Here is a 20,797-nt window from a genome sequence, read left to right on the forward strand (position 1 = left end):
GTATTTGACATAAAGGCAGCAAATTGAAGACTGTCTGAGATGACATTCGAGTATACCCTGAGGACTCCTGCTTATGGAAGCTGCAAATGGAGTGGACCCAGCCGTCAAAAGCCCACGCCGAGAGAGGTAGGACCTCCCACCCACCCTGACTGCTAGAGGCTTGGAATGAGAGAAAAAAAGAGATTATTTTTTAAGCTTATTCATGTGGTGCTTTTGAATTCCATTGTTGTGTGGACGTGACGCAGGTCACGTACGTCTGCACCATGGATCAGACACGTTTAGCAACTCCAAGAGAAAGGAATTGATGGAAGAGATCAAAGGAAACTTACAATGTTACTGTGTATTGGAATCTGCTTTTTGTCTGGTCTCTGTCAGTTTACTGCTTTCAGTTCTGTTTGTCGTGTGCCTGCAAGTTGTATTTTTTAAATAGAACATGCCCAGCAATCCTCAAAATGCCCTTATATGATCTATATAAGGGCCAATGCAAGGACCACTTGTCCCAATCCCTAAATCTCTCTGTACCCATTTTCTGTTTCTGTGCCTATCAAATAAATACATACAATTTTCAAATTAATAGGATGTCCAAATATATTTGCATTAACCGAAGTCACTCTGAAAAGCGTGAGGGTGTTTTTAACAGATTCATGCAACCAACTCTTGTACTTCCTGACTCCTAAATAAGTCATCCAATGCAAAAGAAACTTTGAGTCCCTCTGTAAAACGCATGTAAAGGAGTGTCGCGTTTGGCTTTTACATGACTTGTGTTCTTCACAGGCAGAAGCAAGGTTTCCTAACTCACTATTTTTTTCTTCTGAATTATTCTATGGGCAAAATCTTAAGGACTCTTAGAAAAGATAAAACTTTACCTTTCAAAGCAAGCACTGCCATCCCCCACTGACCGAAAAAAATTTGAACATGACTTTGCCATCTCCACTTCCATTCATGGGGTACACAATATCGTCCGTAACAAGAGCAAGCTGCGGCGGGTGCTGTGGTCGGCGGTGGTCCTGGGCTCCGTGTCACTCATGGTGTGGCAGATCTACAGTCGCTTTCTCAACTACTTCACATGGCCAACCACCACGTCCATAGAGGTTCAATATGTGCAGAAGATGGAATTCCCAGCTGTCACATTTTGTAATTTGAACAGGTAAAAAAAAATCCACTTTGGATAACAATCGGTCATTATTTTCTTTCTTAGCGTGTGTTTACACTTTAGTAGGACGACGGTCTTCCTAGTTCTTATTTGCTGAATACAACGCTTGGTGGAAAATTGAACATGTGAATATAGAGTGGATTATAATTTCTATATGGGAAAAAAACTGATAAAGGGGCAAGATGAAGAGTTGTGTGTGTTTGCGCAGGCATGGGGAGACAGTTATATACCGAAGGGACCATTTTGTTCCTGTATATTTTTGTGTTGTTTTTCTTATTTTATTTTTAAAAATTCAAAATTTTTATTTTTGTTGGACATCCTCCTTGGCTGATATCAGATTTGATTCTCGTGTGCTCCAGCTAGTACGGGAGCAGAGAGGAATTCGGATGCTAAATGTCTGTTGGAATTCATCCATCCCAAGTTCTATGGAGTATTCCAGACACCTGACCATGTGCACAAATATGGAGTAAATTGCATCATGTGTCAAAGACCTCTGGAGTCCCCTTTGGCTTGGATGGAGACGGTGGTAGGAGGTATAAAACCAAGAACAGATGAAGTCCAGCGGCTGAATGTCTGTCTTCTAGATAAGCAGCAGCTTTTATTGTCCTAAGCATTCTTGTTTTTTTCCAACAGGTTTCAAGCAGATGCTGTTGCCAAATTTGGTTTCATTTTTTCTTTATGGGATATTTTCTCAAGAGTTCTCCATCTTCAGGAAATCAGAGAAAATTCCACTGCTACTAGAAAAGCGATGGATTTTGTTGCAACTCAGCAGAACTTCAGCATCACAGACTTCATCAGGAACAACGGGTTTTATCTAAACAATAGCACTTTACTGGAATGTGAGTTTTTTGGACAGCCTTGTGGTCCAAAGGTAATAGTTTAATATTATTCCATGCTATAATAGAATAAACCACTTTTCTGTGCTGTTTCATATTGAAAGAAAGCTTACTGCCCCTGGGGGACTAGCCTATTTGCTCAGTTTGTATTTCATTAACTTGGAATACACATGAGACAAATTTCCTCTCTCACACAGTTACATAAGCAAAGATAGTCAACTGAGATTTTGATTGTATCTCTTGTATAAATAATTTAGCAAAAAATGTTTTAATTTTTCTCATTCATCATGAGCCAACATATTTAAACCCAACTTGAACAAGGTTTGTATTCAGTATTAATTTTAAAGTTGCATATTAGGAAAACTCAATTCTAGGAGGTGGGAAAGCCCAAGAAATGATTTCATTCTGTGAGAATTCTTCAGAGCACATAGGGCTAACAAAAATGCTGAACCAAGACAGCTCAAGACTGTTCTAAGGTGCTGTTCCTTAGTCTCCTGGCTGCAAGGCTCCGTGCTGTGTGAGCCTTTCCCCGTCATAGTCGCAGCGACTGCTCGAGTCCCTAGAGCCGGTTCAACTGCATCAGTCAGTGAGCCGAGAGGGCAGGGTGGAAAGACTGGCCGACAGGTGCCATGGGCAGAGCTCCGAAAGAACAGAGGATGGAGAAAGGATGGTTCTCCATGGGTAAATCTTATTTTCATGAATCCATAGGTGGAATGTAAAACAAGAAATCCTTAAGTGTGGAAACACTGTTAGGAGCCAAAGACTTATGGGCCTTAGACTTGGCCTACCTGACAGCCTGTTGCATTGCAAAAGCCTGCAGGCAGGGCTACAGCAAGCAGGATATTAGGCCAAAACATCCTCTGTAGAGCAAACAGAATACAACCTCCACCCTTGTTCCTGTTCAGATAATTAGTTCCTCCCCTGTTTCAATGTAGCTGATTAGTTCCTTCCTGCTTCAGTGAAGATAATTACTCCCAGGAAACCCCTCCCTTTCTCCCCCTCCCCTAGAGAAGGTATATATATGAGGAGAAAAAATAAAGAGAGAGGCACTCTTTTCCACCAGGTACGAGTGTCCGTGTGTTTCTTGGGCCAGCAGCCCGGCATTCCCAGTCCACCCTCAGGGTTTGAGCGTCGTGTCCTGCAGGTCGGGACAAAACACTACATTGAAGTATTTGAAAATGTCTTATTTAAATAATCATATTCCAGTTGACAAGTATGTATGTTTCAAAATTCAAGGCTGTCGCTGAATATACAGATAAATGGCCACACTGCCCTGCTTCCCAGGGTTTTTACATTCCCATTCTGACATCTGGGACTTTTTTGAAGTTATGTAACTCACGCCTTAAAAATGACGATTGACTGTGTTTCATTTGGTTCATTTTCTTCCTGAGGATTTTGCGCACATCTTCACCGAATATGGAAATTGTTTCACTTTTAATCACGGTGAAAATATCAAAACAAAGAAAAAAGTGAGTGTCTCCGGCAGAGGTTTAAACTTGCTCTTCAATGTCAATCAGGTAACAAATTCTCAGTCTATCCAGAATGCAAGACAAGCAGGACAAACGAGTGTGTGGGGGGCGGGGAACCCAACACGTAATCAAAACGTGTGATGCTCTGAAGATGTCTAACTATCCTACATACTCTTTTGTGACTTCAGGAAATAAGCACGCCACAAAAAGAAGAAACGTAGAGGTTTCTAAGTTGCAATATAAGTACTTATTTTAACTGCGTATTTAAAAAAATTAGGGAGATTTTCATGTAAAAAGACAACTTGGTGTACAAAGGAGCTACACATACGTATGTGACAAACCAAAGAAAATACGCCTGAAAAACTGATGATAAACAATTGCTATGCACAAGATATTGCATAAATGGACTTTGCTCAAGACTAGTTTTTTGGAAAACTATAATTGGCCTAAGAATATGTGTCTAGAATTGGGACGCACGTGGTCACATGTTCACGCTTAGAGAAAGTAGTGACATTTCTTCAAGGTTGTCTGATGTAGCTCCCATCCAAGTTGAGGCCTCACTTCCTGTTATAAACAACCATTTATATCATTATTTATTTAGAGGTATGTTCTATCCCATTACTGTGACTTTATCTCCAAGGATTCTGAAATACTGATGGATGAAGTATCCAAAAAATTACACAATTAGTGTCAGAGATAAGAAATACATCTCGTCTTCTTGAACCTCACAAACTATCCCACTTCCCATTCCACAAGAATGAGGCCTTTGTCCATTTTTGCAGAAATTCTAAATAGAGTCTCTTCGTAACTTCTTGAAGACCATTCAACATGTTTTTCATTATGTCTAAATGACACAACACTCTACATGGCAAAGAAAATGCAACTACATATATATATATATATATATATATATATATATATATATATATATATATATATATATACCTGTATGAATATATATGTATATGGGGTTGTTTCAGCTCATCAAAATATTCACTGGACAAAATATTGTATGGATGGTTCTAATATTAGTTATGCATTTTATAAACTAGAACTTACTAAATGCTTTTAGAATGCGGCCAAAATTTATAAACACAATACTACCAATATATTACTCCAGATTAGCTGATTAAGTGTTTCTTAGAAGATACTATCAAGTATAGGAGGAATAAAATTTGGAGTTAAAAATGGAATATTAAATACAGCTATTACATGTAATTACATAAGCTATTGTCATCTATCTGAAATCATTATATTCTCAGGTCTGTTCCCGTTTTATAAGCAACATTACAACCAAAGATCAAGATGTCATAAAATTTACATAAAGAAAAGCATAGGTGTTAAATGCAGAGCATAAGTCTTTATGGGAAAGAATTTTGAGTTTTAAACAATGTTAGGAATTTTAACATGTGACTCAAAAAGATCATGCTAGAAGAAAGGTAAGGAAAGTGTGCCAGAGGGCATCAGATGGTTAACAGCCGTCATCTGCACTCAGGATATTCAGGGGATGAGCACCTGAACATTTCCTTAGGTGTTTATTTTTCACACTTTTGTTTGAAATCCTAATATTGAAACTTACTGTTTCAGGAGGAATTCATTGATGACCCAGGCCTGGGTTTTGCCGATGCTGGGATCATCTTTGTTATCCATTCTCCACGGAAGGTACCGCAGTTTGACGGTCTTGGTTTGTCATCACCAGTGGGAACACACGCCCGTGTCACAATCCGCCAGGTGAAGGTCAGTACACGCCAGATGTGGAGTGGGTGAATGATGCGGGGTAGTGAGTGCCTTTAACACATAAATCATATTTTTTCGCAAGAAACCTGCTTCCTTCATGACTTTAGAACCCCACTGGAAATGCCAAAGTTTATTCCAGATTCCCTTTTCTTCATGTGTAGGTAAGATTCAGTGTAATACAGTGTATTCACATAGGTAATACAAACAAATCTAGCATAACTTTGAGTTTCATCAGAAATTCCAAAGGTAATTAGGTCTGAGGAGGCAGCTAAGTTGCTGAACTGGGCTTTTTCCCCGCCTCATTGGAACTCTCTGAGAAGGAGAAAATGACAGTGTCAAGAGCTGTAATCTGGGAGTCTGATGGGCCTGTCAGGGGTTCGTTTGTCTACCACTTTTTTAGTAATTTTCTTAATTAGTTTTCTGGATTTCCATTTCTTCTCTGCACAATCTGGAATATTTCCCTCTCGTAGGTACCTTAAAGCTTAGCTGACCAATCATAGAACATACTTACATTGTTGGAACACAACCATACTCGGCAAAGGATGTCTTCTTGTGATTTTTGATGGCTTTTATTTGTGGGTAGGCTGATTGCTATGTTAATTGAATGCTTATATAGATGCTTTTTTGCTTTTCTCATACGAGTTAATTTTGGAGTCGTCTATCTGACTTCATTGATCAGGGTTGTGGGTGCATCATGCCTTGATACTCTCAACCTCAGGGACCTTTCCGATTGATAGAACAGGCAACATAGACACATCTAAATTGAATGTTTCTTGTGACTTTAGACAGTGCATCAAGAGTACCCTTGGGGAGAATGCAACCCTAAGATAAAGTTGAAGAATTTCAGCCATTACAGCACCGCTGGCTGCTTGAAGGAATGCAAAGCCCAGCATATCAAAAAGCAGTGTGGGTGTTTGCCCTTTATGCTTCCAGGTAAAGAATGGTGGGGTCACCTCTTACCTCACCACACTGGTCAACTCAAAACACAGAAAATCTGCACCTTATTATAGCGCCTTCCATTCTTGTGAAACTATCCTGGAGAGTCTGCATTGGCCAAATATAATCATCCCTGACCGACTGGAAATCTTGGAATCATGGTAGACATTTCTGGAAAAGAACTATGTTTGAGTTGGGTGGGATCCAGTTCTTATATGCAAGGATTAAAGTCAGGTGCTCTCGAACACCTCCAATGGCACATCAAGATTTTATCAACTTGTAAGCAAAATTTGGTCATGTGTTTAAGTCTTTTTTTTTCCGCATTGCAACTAACCTTTATTTTTTTTATTTTTTATTTTTTATTCATTGATTACATTGTATGTGATACAGTTTCGTTGGAACTGGGAATCCCCCCCCCCCGGCCCTCCCTCCATGTGTTTAAGTCTTGCTGATCATGAAAAATGCATGGCAGGGAATTTTTTTTTTTCTTGGTGACTGTAAAAGAAACTTCAGAACTCCTTGCATACAATAAGCCACAATTTGGTAAAAGTTAGAATTTTAATAAGTTAGTGATGCACGTATTTTTCCTTTCTATTTTTTACTTCTAACAATTCCTTCCGAGATAAAACTTCTTTTACGGTTAGCCACGCATTCTACAAATTGCCTACACATTTAAAGTACGTAATCTTTGGTTATTTCTAGTACTATTGACTAAGCACGGTGGCTAACTTCAGGTATCACATGGGGTTATAGGAAAAGACAATGTCCTATTAAACTTCAAACACTCAGATTTTAGAATCAGCTTTGGGCTCAAACCCAGCCCTGATATGTACTGATGTTTTAAAGTCTATGGCAGGGATTGAATGAATATTGGTAATTTCTGTCCCAGTGTACACCTAGACAATGAGCCCATCCAGGACTTGCACGAAACATGGGACAAAGGGAGCAGAGCAAAGTACAGGGGATGCCACGGCCCCCTGACAGTATGGTTTTGTGCAATCCCTTTCAGAATCTCAGTGTATTCATCTGGGAAATGGTGATCACCATCCCAGGATTGGAAATAGGATCCAAGAAGAGAGTTTCTGTGAAAACAATTTCAAATTTGAAAGCTATTGATATTTTAAAAATATGATTTCCAGTGATGATTTTAAAATTACATAGGGGAATTTAGAAAGAGACAGAAGCATTTTTCTTCCCACCAACAGTTTCACTGGATGCCATGGTGCTCTCTGTTACAAAAGAATAAATGTCTCCATGGCTACATGGACGGATGCGTATAGATAGTAAATGTGGTTTTGCCCTTCGTTTGCCTGTGTTAGAAAACGTAACTTCTATACATTACTCTTGCTGTTTTTAAGGAAACGCGATAGAATGTGACCTGCAGAGATACTACAATTGTGTTTCTCCTCTGCTTGGTAAGCAGTGTGATTTACTCCTTTTATTTTCAGGATGCTTATTAAGACCACTAAACACGTGACATTAAATCAATACTATGAACATCCCATTGTGTGAAACAGAAAATACACTAAAGGAAGAAGCCTATTAATTTTATTAAATAGTAAGTTGCTTAAATATAGTTACACTCAGAAACGCACACAAATCCTCTGATTTCAAAATATGCCTGATGTAAAGATAATGATAAAGTAATAGTAAAAGAATTTTGGTTTTGAGTCCTAAATTGTTACATTGCTTTAAAAGTGTATGCATTTCTATAATCAATCACATGGAAGCAGCACTTGCTGAGAAAGTGGACACAACTTCCCAGTCACCCAATTTCAAGATGAAAAGTTACACTGTCTAGATAAAATACTGTTCTCCATGCTGTGAACGTCTCCTCTTCTTTGACTATTTTTCTCATTTTCGTGTCAGACTACATAGAAGTTAATGAGCTATGCACAGTGGGAACCTACAACTCCAGCTGTCCAGTTTCTTGCGAAGAAACGACATATCCTGCTATGATTTCTTACACCACTTTTCCAAGCCAAACTGCTTTGAAATATCTTTCCAAGAAGTTGAATTACAGCCAGGGATATATCAGGTATTTTCAACAGTCTTAAAACGATTTATAATTAACACGACTGTTTTCCCCCTTTATTGGAAGTTACCGAGCACTCAGGAAATGAAATTCTCGTCAATTAAAAGAAATGACAGCATTTGTCACTAAATTAACACTGAAAGAAAAGAATTTTGAAGTTAGATAAGCGCATATCCTTTTGCCCTTAATTTAATTACCTGAACGTTAAATTGAAGCTTGCTTGAGTGAATTGCTCTGGGCTGAATCTTTCTGATGAAAACAGTAATCTTGGCTGATCTATTAGTGGTTTGAACCACGAAAATGCCGAGCATCTCTGTTGAATCATTCGAACCTTTCTTTACTTACAGCATAGCTGGAACAGAAATTCTTGCTCCCACTGTTGAAGCACGCTGTATATTAACAAGTGTCCTGTCGAGATAGTTAAAGGCACTGACAGGAATTAATGCTAGGTTATGCTAACTCCAGAAGTCGCATTAATGTGTGCAACGGAAATGCCTAACTTGAAAGTATGTTTTGATTTCAGTTTTAACCTGGCATCTGTTTTAACAAAATGAAACACATTGTCCTCATAGCAATACCTAACCAGTAAGCCGATCTTTGAATATCAGAAAGAAAAAAAAAGTTTAATTAAGGCAGGATTGATGGGTATAGTTTCAAACATTAAGACAGAAAATGAGAAAATCCGCAATTACATGTCTGCTTCCGGCAGCACAGTATCTTAAACATCTCTGCCATCCCTTCGGAAGATCCAGGTGAAACTCCTGGCTCATGGATCTGCTCAGGCCCAGGGTTGGCCAATGCAGTCATGTGGGGCATGTGCCAGTGAGAAAAGATCTCTCCCTCTAACCCTGATTTTCAAATAAAAATACATTTTTAGATACAACACCTAAGCAGCAGGCAGCCTGTAAAAAGAAGTATATTTTTGCATTGTTATTTTACTTTGTTTCATTTCCCCCTATTTGCTATGTCTCGTTTATGATATCTTTATATATTGGAAAGTTAATCAGATTATAAAGAGGGAAGGAGAGACAGAGAGAAAGATTGTCCACCTGCTGATTCACTCCCCAAGCGGCAGCAATGGCCAGAGCTGAGCCAATCCAAAGCCAGGGGCCCAGGTGTCTCCTCTGGGTCTCCCACATGGGTGCAGGGTCTCAAAGCTTTGGGCTGTCCTAGACTGCTTTCCAAGGCCACAAGCAGGGAGCTGGATGGGAAGCGGGGATGCAGAGATTAGTACTGGTGCCCATATGGGATCCCGGGCATGCAAGACATGGACTTTAGCCACTAGGCCACAGCACTGGGCCCCTTTAAAGTTAGTCTTGTGACTGTGAAATAGATGGTTACATTATTGTAATAACCTGTAGAAAAAAAAAAAACAGGAGGAGGTTGTAAAGAAAAAGGAGGAGGAGAGGGAATGGGGGATTCCTCGCCCCCATGATTCTAAATCTGTGTGATCAAAGATGTGAAATGTACACGTTGGGCACACATTTAAATCAATCCCATTATCTTCAAGCAGCACGCATGTTCAGGTACCTGCAAGCGTGTCTTTAGTATTCTCTAGTGTAAGTGATGCTTTCTCTTTTTTTTTTCCTTTGAGCTCTTTGTCTTTATTGAAAGTCATCACTTTGTCTCACCTGAAATAAATTTTCCTTGATTTAAATCCTGAATACTTTCACTCTTTGGAAGAGTTTCAGCGAGGACCTCATTACTGGACAGCTGAGCTGATACGGATGCTGAGTCCACGCCGCAATACTTTAGTGGGGGAGACATTTATCTTTTCTCTAAGGCACCCAAGCAAGCTGTGGAATGATAACTAATATTGTGCTTGGGAAAGTCAACAGTATTATCAGTGTACGTGCAAGTCAGGGATATCAAGATCGAAACAGTGCTTAAGTTTATGGACTTCCAAGACGACTTTATTATTTTCTTTACCTTGGTGGCTAATTTACCATTTGTCAACATCACTGTACCTCTCGATTATCTTTTCAAACGAAGCACATTCTTTTGTTACCCAGGGTTCGACCAATGGAAATTAAGTAAACATAACTAGTATTTATTTGGAATTAAGTATGATGGGATGTATCAATGTTAAGGCTATAAGCAATAACAGTGATTTACAACCCTGTTGTTCAGATGTGAAATAAAACATCAAGCGGTTCAAAAAATATTGCTAACAGCAACCATCCTTAACGACCATGATTATTATTTGAAAATCGTGAATTCTTTGGTTTCCACCTTAACTCCTATTACAGTCAGGCTCTTATTTATCCAGTCATTTGTTATAGTCATCTTTCATGTACTCCCTTATATTTATGCTTTATAAATATACAATGAACACCTGTTACGTGTAATAAAACCAGTAAACATGTCAGGCATTAGAGATACCTTAATGTATGAAAGACAAACTGTCTCTCATTGCACTTGTTTCTACTGGGATGGGGATGGACAATAAACTTAGGCAGGTTAGAGAGTGCTAGGTGCTATGGGGAGAAGGGCAGCAAAAAGCTACTGTCAGGGTTGTGGGTTATAACCGGGAAACACCTGTTTGAGAAACTGACATTTGAACAAACATCTGAAGTAGTGTTCTCAGAATTTCATGGAAGAGTTTTCCTTAGAGTGTGCTGGGAACCTGGGGTGGGAAGGCTGGAGGAGAGGAGGAGTTGAGAACCAGGGACACGTGTCTTGGCAGGTAAGGAGGGCGGTTTCACTGCATCTCTGTTGAAGCAGGTGAGTAAGCTCTGAGAGAACATTCTTTGGAATCCAGAGATAATTAATGGAAACCTGGGCAGTGGTTTTGAATGTAATTAAAGGTAGTCAGAATCCAAATGTACGAGTATTTGAAAGACAAATATTAGAATTTCCTTCAAGACTGGTTATGGAAGGGTGATATTTTACACTCATCGTGGGGGAAATACCTACTGTTTCACTTGAGATATGTTACATTTGAAATATGTTATTCAGGTAAAAATACTCAGAGGTCATGAAAATTTTATTTAAGCTCAAGGTAGAAGTTTTGGCTCAAGATGAAGTTCAGGCTCTCCAAGAATGACCAGCTATTGTTTTCCTGAGAGTGCCCTCCTCTCTGGTCATGTGAAATGATTTCTAGAAGATGCTGAAGAATGGGAGTATTTGCTCAAATGTTTTAATAAAATGGAGTAAGTGACTAATGGTTATGGAGTATCAATAGGGACCACAATGTAGACCAATCCTTTATTGCATATTCAGTTTCTTCTCCCCCACAACCCTAAATCCTGATATCAGATAAGGAAATAATGACTCAGGCAAACAACGCGAATTCTCTAGGGTGACATTCATAGCAAAAGACAGAGTAGGAACTTGAATTAAACTTAAGCACATCTTTACACATTTGTAAATACGCAGTAGACATTTCTATTAGGATGATATTTCCACTTGATGCATTTTTTAAAATTTCTCAGGAATAAAACATTATGAAATTGTAAGCCCTCAGAAAAGACTCCTACAGAACAAGATGCGCTTCAAATGAGGCTATCTGTGACTAATATTGAATGCAATGCCATCTCTGTAGAATATTAAACTGTATTCGGACCCATCCTTCATCAGATGGGAATTAAAAGTTGTGCTGAAATTGCCACCTAACGCTAACTCAGTTTTTAATTCCTAGGGAGAATTTGGTGAACATTGAGATTAACTATAGTGACTTAAACTATAAAATAACGCAGCAACAAAAAGCTGTAAGTGTGCCTGAGTTACTTGGTAAGTACTGTTCGTCTTTCCTAATTCTCTTTTATTTTCTTTTAGCTTTTATTCTTCCCTATTTAACAGTTAATTTATCAATGCAGAAAAATAATTTGAATAATTTCTGTAACAAGTATAAATACACCTCCCCAAAATTCTTGTGGAAAATGGAATTCAAAGTGAGCTTATTTAAGGGCACAAAAAAGTAAAATCCTTATAGATAAGGTATCCTTGAAAATTCATGAAGATACGTGTATGTTATGAAAAATCTATGCATTGATGTCAAAATGTTTTACACCAAAAGAAACTTATCATTTAATTCTGCTCTCCCTACAACTCTTGATGTGTCCCTGTTTATGAATCTAATACTTTTCTGCTTTTTAGAAAACACTTCAAGCCAAGCTCACTCTGCCAAAGTGAGGACAATGTTCCTCATTTGATATCCACACTCAGATCTTCATTTCGTTTCCAAGTACCCTGATCACCCACTGACTAATTGGAGAGTGCTTTAGCCATCTTGCACATAGGTGGAAAGTTAGTTATCTCCCACCTCCACCCAGGACAGTTGTGAGATCTGGCAGCTGATACAATTCCTGAAAGCTTTTGGGAAAAATCTGTCTTCATTAACTCAGTTTACAAAAACAGCATGATCCGAAGAAAGGCTTGGGGCAAAGAGACAAAGACTAATACTGTGGTCTACTTACAAAGACAAAGCTAGAGCGATCCAATTCACAGTGATAACATGAAAGGGGTGAGTGCCAAGGACCACAGGGAAGAGGGAAAGAAGCAGTTTATTATTTCAAAAACTTAAGCTGAGGTAGCTGGCTGCTTAGGACAGACACAGCGGTGTTGGAGTGCTTGGATCCAGGTTCTAGCTCTGCTTCCGTGTCCAGCAGCCCACTAATGTGCACCCTGAGAAGCTGAAAGCGAAAAGTTCAAGTGATTGGATCCATGCCACCACTGTGGGAGACTTGGCATGAGCAGCTGGCTCCTAGCTTCAACCTGGCCCATCTGTGACTTCTGTGGGCATCCGTTGTGAGCCAATGGATGAGAGGACACCTGTTCCCTCCTCCCCCTTTCTCTTGTCTCTCAAATAAGTAGCAATTTTTTAAAAAGGCTTGAATGATGATGGGTACACAACTATGCCATGCACTTAATCGCAAAGAACTTTACACTTAAAAATGGTCAAACATGTACATTTCACATCATTTAGAATCTACCACAATAGAAGTCCAAATGGTAAATATGTAGATTTAAAAACATTTTAAAGGCACCACTGTGTTAATATATTTTAGTTAAAGAAAACATTTCAATATCTTTGAAAAAAAAAAAAGACAAAGTCTGGCCATTTGCAATTGAATTACTTGGAAGTTTCCTTGTGGCAGATCACATGACCCAGTCATGCCATATTAATTTCCTATTTCTGCTTTTCATGTAACAAGTAAAACTGGCTCTTTTTTTTATGAGTTTATTTTGTTACTTGAAAAGCACAGTTATAGGAAAACACACACAAAAGGAGGCGAAGAACAAGAGAGAGAAAGAGAGCCAGAGAGAGAGAGAGGGGGGGGGAGAGAGAGAGAGAGACCCTCTACCGCCATGTGTTTGTTCACTCAGGAAATGGTCATTAACATGGACCTAAACTGGAAGTGCAGTGGCTTGGACTTGAATCAGCACCCACTTGAGTATTGATGTCACAAGCAATGACTCCAGCACCTGGGCCACAGCATGGGCTCTTGGAATTGAATTTTATTGATCCAAGATCATTCATAAACCAACCTAAACCTACATCTTCCAAAGTCTTTGAGATACATTTTTAGAAACAGATTTTAGCTGTGTTTTTCTCTTCTTTTTTCAATCACTTTATATAAGATTTTGAAACATCATTAACTTATTCCTATATAATATCAACTGTGATTATCTCATTCATTTCAAATAATTTAACATGTAATATTGCTTCATATGCTTTTCTTGTGAAAAAAAAACGGTGACATTAAAATTCAATATTGATTTTTCTTACAGCGGATATTGGCGGTCAACTTGGCCTATTTTGTGGTGCAAGTGTGATTACAATTATAGAAATTATTGAATATATATTCACCAATTTCTACTGGATGTGCATTTTCTTATTGCTGAAGATACCTGAAATGACAGAATCATTTTTTCCTCGTCAGAATCATTTGCGAAACAAAAACAGGATAGAAGAATGCTGATGTTCAGTTAGAATGAGAGTGTAATTCTCTTCACAATACTTTATCATGACTGATTTCTGGCTATGTAACTTATGATTTCAGGAGTCCAATAAAAGCCACTCTATTAATGCATCTATTTATATATCTATATCTACTTATTTATATGTGTATATCTGTGTGTATGCATATATACATACACATAGAAAGTAAGCACTGTTCAATTCTTTCACTATTATATTTTCAACATCCATAATAGTAGAGATTCTATGACAGACATTACATGCTTTTTACCAATAAATGAGTATTGATGTAATAAGTTTACCCTTATAGTTAAACATGTAAAGTAGACCTTTAATAAATAAACTTTGAGAACTTATATGTGCAAGTTACACTTCATAAAACATGCGATCAATTTTATTTTCACTGAATGTATTTGTTTCTTTTATTCATATAACTTTATAAATTTTGGAGATGGAGAAATAGGTGGTAACTGAATGGTGAACAGATCTTTAGAAAAAGCTTGAACTCTGTCAAAAGATAATAGGTGCTGATTAGTTTTATAAATGCTTCTATTAAAGTATTGCAAAAAAAATTGTCAGGTGAAAATGTTAGGACACTTGAGTATCTACAAAAAATTAAGTTGCTAATGTTAGCAGCTTACCAAAAGGGCCACTTTCTTGTTCTTAAATTTTTTTTCTAAAAACTCTCATTGTGGGACTCATTTTCCTTTGCTATTCCTCTTATTGTCATTTGTATGATGTTATAATACAGAGAAAGTGAAAGTTCAAAAGAAATTAATCTGAACTACTTATGTAAGTTAAATAAAAAGTTACATAAAGCACGGAGGAAAACACAATCAAGTATCCAAGACGATCAATCATTTTTATGGAAGATCTGGTCAGTAGTCTGTGGATTTGAATTGTTCAGGGTGTTGGACGCTAACCTCTTTTGACCATTAAGCATTTAAATGTGGCTGGTCTTAGGTTGTGTGGCCTAAAAACATAGAACACACATTGAATTTCAAAGACAAGACAAAATAAAGAATGTAAAAATACATAATTGATAAGTTTAAATAGATTTCATGTGGAAATATTATTTTGGCTCTATCAGATTAACTAAAGCATAAATATTAAGATAGTGTCTATGTAACATTAAGGAAACTTGGTTACTAGGACTATTCAAATTTAAAAATGCAAGTCATTTGTCAATTGTATTTTTTTCATGTTACATTCCTACTAGACTGAAGCTACTCTTACAACTTTTTGTGTTCCACTTATTTTTAGGAAATCAAAAACACACCTCTTTATCAGAGAATTTGAACATGCCTAACATGACTAAGCAATTATCCATTTTTTAAAAAAGATTTTTTAAATTTTTGTTGGAAAGTCAGAGGAGGAGAGACAGTGAGGAAGATCTTCTGTCCACTTATTTACTCCCCAAGCGGCCTCAAAGGCTGAAACTGTGCAGATCCGAAGCCAGGAGTCGGGGCTTCTTCCAGGTCTCCCATGTGGGTGCAGGGTCCCAAAGCTTTGGGCCGTCCTTGACTGCTTTCCCAGGTCACAAGCAGGGAGCTGGATGGGAAGTGGAGCTGCCGGGACTAGAATCAGAGCCCATATGGGATCCTACCATGTGCAAGGACAGGACTTTAGATGCTAGGCTACAGAGCCGGAGTCAGTAATTTATTCTTTTAAATAGAAATATGCAAATAGTCTTCTACTCTAGCCAGGGTCTGGTCATTCTGTTTTCATTTCAGAGTCAACAACTTTTATCAGATTTCTGTTTATTTCTTAGAAGTTATCTTCCAGAACCCGTAGTTATCTACTAAGTAGACTGTAAGACTTCTTATGTTAAAACCTTATACTCCCTAAAGGACCAAAGTTACAGCAAAAATAAAATGGCATTTTGTTAAAGAAATGATGGGATTTTGAAGCAAGAATTAAGAAATCGTCTGATCAGATCCTGCTGGGTATGTTAGGAATTCGTCTAGAGCTGGACTCGGAATCCTCATTTCCTGTCCTGTGTTGCATTCAATGAATATTTACTGTATTTCCACTCTGGCACGTTGAAGCAAGGGAGTATCACAAATGCACTTTTATTTTGTTGATGTAACAGGTGTTATCCAGTTTTATCTTTCCAAATAAGGAGAAACTACCTTCTCATTTGTATTTGACAGCTTCTAACCTGAATTAGACTCCACTTCGTTGGCTTAGAGTAAAACTATCTCTAAGTAAAGTGAAAGTATTAGCCAGTTCTTATAGCTTCCTAGAAATTTCACAGGAAACAGCTGGGTGAAATTTCTGGACAAGTGAAACAGGGTCCTGCCACACAGATGGTCTTAATTGTCAGAAATAGTTACATGGACGGCATTCCTCTGAATCTGGCAGTGAAAGGAGAGTTTAGGTCTTTGGTTTCTTCGTTCACAAACTACAATTCAAAATAGCGTTCTTTGCTGCCCCCTAGAGGGTCCATGAGGCATCACTGAAGGAGAAGGACAACGCCCAGGTGGACAAGGAATCCATCCAGGATGCAGAAACATGACCATTAAAAAACAAAAAAAAAGCTTAAGAGATTAATTTGGTTCAGAATACACAGGCAATACAAATATATAAAACTGCACATATTAGAAACATGGCTGATGTCATTTCCTATTTATCTGTGAGTCTCCCCAATCAATAGTCTTGTTTTCTTTCAATGTATTGGTGTCAAAACATTAGTATTTAAGAATATGCCTATTTGAGTCAATACTAAGAATGCATAATTAAAATCAAAGTTTTTAAAGTTTTGGTTAGGTATAATTTTAAAGTGTGTAAAGTGGCATTAACAGCTGTATAAAATGACAATGTTACTGATGTCTTATTGAGATAAAAACTATCTAGAGACAAGTGGAAAAAATAATTTATTGTAGATTGTTTTACACTTTAACATAGAACATTTATACATATCTCGAGGTGTTGGTTGGAAATACTAAATTTAAGACAAACATTTTGACACAAAAGTCACTGCACTCTATTGTATAAAGATTGATATTAATAAATTACCAGAGCTATTCAAGAACAACAGGCCAATTATCCCAATAACAATGTATTCTATGCTGAAATTAAGCTGACTCTTCTGAATATGATACTCTCAGGTGTAATCATGTTCCTCAAAGCTGGTAAAAAAAAAATCTCATTTCAGGGAATAAAAGGCTGAGTATGGTTCTGGCTAATTGGGGGAACCCCGCAGCTTTCTTTTTGGGTATGGTGAGAACCCCTAACAGTTAGCCCAAGCTAATGTATAAAATCATGCGGCTTTCTATAATAGTCGCATGTGAATAATGAGATTGAAAACAAAACACACAATGCATGGAATAACATTTTTTAGAGGAACTATGATTGCCACATGATTTGAATGTGCAAGTAAATGTTTTAATAAATTGAATGCATGCCTGATATGTCTAGTGGATAATTAGCACATTTCAAAATACTCACCATTTTTTAGCAGGGTATATTAGTTCTTACAATGAGAGTCTGAAAATACATTGCACTTTTCCTAAAACTTAGAGCTTACTTCTTTAGAAATTGATTTCTATGATGATATACACCAAGATGATACAAACTTTATTGTATAGTCATTAAAATATACATATATATATATGGAATACTAAACAGATTTGGCAAACCATGATATACATGTACACACATGGTTAAATACTGTTTAGTTTCACTTCATTAAATTCAACAAATATTTATTGGGTGCCTACTATTAGCAGATACCTTTATTAGGCAATGCTTATAGCAGATTAAGACACATGAAGTTGACATCATCCATATCAAAAGCTAAACTGGATAGTGTAACACCTTAAAAATAACTAACAGCAGACCTGAAGTGGAATACTAGAGTGAGCTACGCTCAGGGGAAAAGTCGGAGACCACTGAAAAGCAAAACACCAACATCCGTATTCCTCAAGAAGACGCGCTCGAGGGTTGTCACGTGTTAGGAGATGCCTGGGACTGAATTTGCAGTCTTCCTATCTCAGTCAGAGATTCAGTTTTCATCCTGCTTCGTTTCCTTTAAAACATTGAAAGAAAAGGGAGGATTGGTAGGCAGGGACACACCTCTCTCTCTCTCTCTCTCTCTCTCTCTCTCTCTCTCTCTCTCTCTCTCTCTCTCTCTCTTAGGATATGACCTGCACCACATCAACAGTGTCTACAAACTATTCTCATCATAATTCCAGGTGAAATGATTCACAGAATAGTCCCACAAAGGAAGGGAAGATGAATATTTTAGGTCCCAGGATTTCATTCCTTTAGGATTTATACTCCAAGAGCAGTTTTAGGGAATGTGTACCTACAGAAAAATGAATAAACTCAAGAATCTTACTCTCTACGAAGACGCTATACATCAGCAGCAAGACACAAAGATATCAAGTTTGGTTAGGATGCAACAAGCGGTGGGTCAGGGAAGGCCAACCATGACCTTGGTGTGAACAAGTACATTGAAAATGCTTTGGATCCAATTTTCACTCCATGGAGCTCCCAGAAGTTTTGCCTGAAGAACAGCCCATCAGAATTTCAAAATAAATCCCTAAAGCCACTCACAGGGATGGTTTCCAAGAACTTGAGCCTTGCTTAGTTCTGAGGGTGAGCTCTAAGTTAGCCGGGTGGCAGATGGGAGAGGCCCAGAGAGCCCCCTCAGGCTTGCCTTAGGAGTGTCTGCGCCTCATTATTGAAGATGAACCAAAGGGGCAGACCTTCTCAGTCTAGTATTCTGGTTAAATTTCATCAGGGGACAAAACCCAGTAACATATCCCTCAAAAGGTATTCCGTGCCCTTACTTACCCATCCTGTTTATTCCACTGTTACCCTTAAGACTTCATATCCATGAAAAAGTATTCTTTTCAAACAAAACATAGGTTTAATGGTTTTACCTTAATTCCCTGTATTTTTGTTCTTATATTCTTATGAGTCATACCTCCGTTTCTGTATTTTTTCTGGATAGAAACCAAACTTGCATTGGCTCTTTCTTGCCCTTCATAGACACAGGGCCTCGGTGTTCCAAGTGGAATTGTGGATCTGCGTTTTCTGGAGACATGAGGCATCTGGAAGATGTTGCCAGGGGCAGGGAGACAAGAGTCCGAAGGTCACAAGAAGAAGGTGTCAGACACTTAAGATACAGATACGGATGTGCAACAGTACACGTAAATGATATGTTTTACACACAATGATCCCACCACAAATTGCTAATAAGGTATAGAATCATTCAAAACAGAACTAATCACAAATCTTTTCAAATAGAAAATAAACAATCCTAAGAAAGGTGCCACTGTTAGGAGGCAGAGTATCACTTGTGATTATAACACCTGGATGAAAAAAAAAAACATTTTTTACAGCAAAGTAAATACCAACAGGACATGTTCTCTTACCTGTATGTATATTCAGACACATTTATCTTTCCTTTTTCTCCTGTGGTTTCTGTTCTGCTCGTGAGGTTAACAGTATTTCCGAAAAGACAGTACCGAGGCATGCGCTGTCCAATGACACCTGTCACAACCTCTCCAGTGTGAATTCCTATTGTTATCTGCAGACATCAACGCGTTGATTAAAAATCACTAACAAAGGCATGTCTTCTGAATGCGTATTAGAGAAACACCCAGCATCACCACATACGATTGTAAGAATTCTCTCAGGACGCCAAACAAATGACAAGATATCATCAAAATCTTTCACAAAAATCTCTCTCTCTCAAGAGGAATATTCTGCTCCCCTGCCGAAGAGACAAATCACAAGTCTGAAGATTTCAGAGTGGATCTCCCTACTTTTGTGAGATGCAGGAAGATACAGTAAAACAAACAAGCTTCATCCTTGTTACTCTCAGTACATGAGATACACCAGGTGAGTTCCAATATGGAGACAGAGTTCCATCCCTGTGGAAGGATGTGATACAACAGGCTCCGTAAAATAGCACAGCTCTTATTGTCAAGGTATGCATTCTGATACGTATTAATGGTTTCCTGTGCAAGAATGTGAATTAGTTGTTCACAAAGGTCTACTACCACGATGACGGTTTCTGTTTTATTTACTAACCTGAACAGATTCACCATCTACTTGAACTTGGCCAGCAATTTCCATCATGTCCAAAGCTAGGTGGCAAATGGATCGCGCATGGTGAAAGCATGGCTCTGGTAAACCACTCACTGTCATGTACTTATCGCCAACAGTCTCCACCTAACTCAGTACAGAAACATATGGGCCCATTGATTAGTGTGAAACATGACATTTGCTCTCCTACCGAAAACCCCCAAAATCATGCCAGGCTAATCAGCAACTTTAAACTGTTCCGCTCTGTTACTTCTCATAACATGCTAGTACATTCTGCTTCACAGAGACCAAACATTCTAATTATTTAGGGTTGACATGCATTAGCATGTAGGATCTTTGATTGCAGGCGGGAGAGACATAAAACTATTTTTAACTCCAGGAAGCAGCTGGTTTCCTACCTACCTGCCTACCTCTCTCTGATTCCCTTATTAGGCATTAAAACGAAGTATTCTTTTTCTGCTGAACACAGGTATGGTTTCATGGCAAGAACCATTGCCTGAACTTTGGGGCTCCATCACTCTAATTACCCATTTTGTTTTATTATGTACTCCCTAAGTGCTACATTGGACCTCAAGAAGCCAACTACAAAACAAATAGTCCCTGTAGGGTTATAGTGCCAAGGGATGGTTCAGCTAAACTTCTTTACCG

The 20,797-nt window shown here is 38.2% G+C and overlaps 2 protein-coding genes across 2 annotated transcripts in view; one reads left to right on the plus strand and one right to left on the minus strand.

Moving 5' to 3' along the window:
* Positions 1–86: 86 nt before the first annotated feature.
* ASIC5 (acid sensing ion channel subunit family member 5) lies at positions 87–14,152 on the plus strand. The gene is made up of 10 exons (XM_004591400.2): positions 87–126; positions 841–1,147; positions 1,787–2,024; positions 3,381–3,506; positions 5,046–5,195; positions 5,981–6,128; positions 7,490–7,546; positions 8,001–8,169; positions 11,807–11,898; positions 13,900–14,152. The coding sequence occupies exons 1-10, from the start codon at positions 87–89 to the stop codon at positions 14,088–14,090; spliced, it is 1,518 nt and encodes a 505-aa protein (XP_004591457.2). The 3' UTR covers positions 14,091–14,152.
* A 2,802-nt stretch (positions 14,153–16,954) lies between these two features.
* GUCY1B1 (guanylate cyclase 1 soluble subunit beta 1) overlaps positions 16,955–20,797 on the minus strand; it is a 43,461-nt gene continuing 39,618 nt past the window's right edge. Inside the window, exons 11-14 of the mRNA XM_058657551.1 lie at positions 20,135–20,275; positions 19,474–19,628; positions 19,023–19,149; positions 16,955–18,119 (exon numbers count right to left, since the gene is read on the minus strand). Coding sequence (XP_058513534.1) covers positions 18,096–18,119; positions 19,023–19,149; positions 19,474–19,628; positions 20,135–20,275 — 447 coding nt within the window. The 3' untranslated portion in view covers positions 16,955–18,095. The remainder of the gene's footprint in view (positions 18,120–19,022; positions 19,150–19,473; positions 19,629–20,134; positions 20,276–20,797) is intronic.

This window comes from Ochotona princeps, chromosome 32 (genome assembly GCF_030435755.1).
Source record: "Ochotona princeps isolate mOchPri1 chromosome 32, mOchPri1.hap1, whole genome shotgun sequence".
NCBI classification, from domain to species: Eukaryota; Metazoa; Chordata; class Mammalia; order Lagomorpha; family Ochotonidae; genus Ochotona; species Ochotona princeps.

Excerpts from the sequence above, each read along its gene's own strand:
- ASIC5 (XM_004591400.2), top strand. The coding sequence starts at position 87 with ATGGAGTGGACCCAGCCGTCAAAAGCCCACGCCGAGAGAG. Across the intron at positions 5,196-5,980 it reads TCACAATCCGCCAGGTGAAG|ACAGTGCATCAAGAGTACCC; the intron begins GTCAGTACACGC and ends TTGTGACTTTAG. Across the intron at positions 8,170-11,806 it reads TACAGCCAGGGATATATCAG|GGAGAATTTGGTGAACATTG; the intron begins GTATTTTCAACA and ends TTTAATTCCTAG.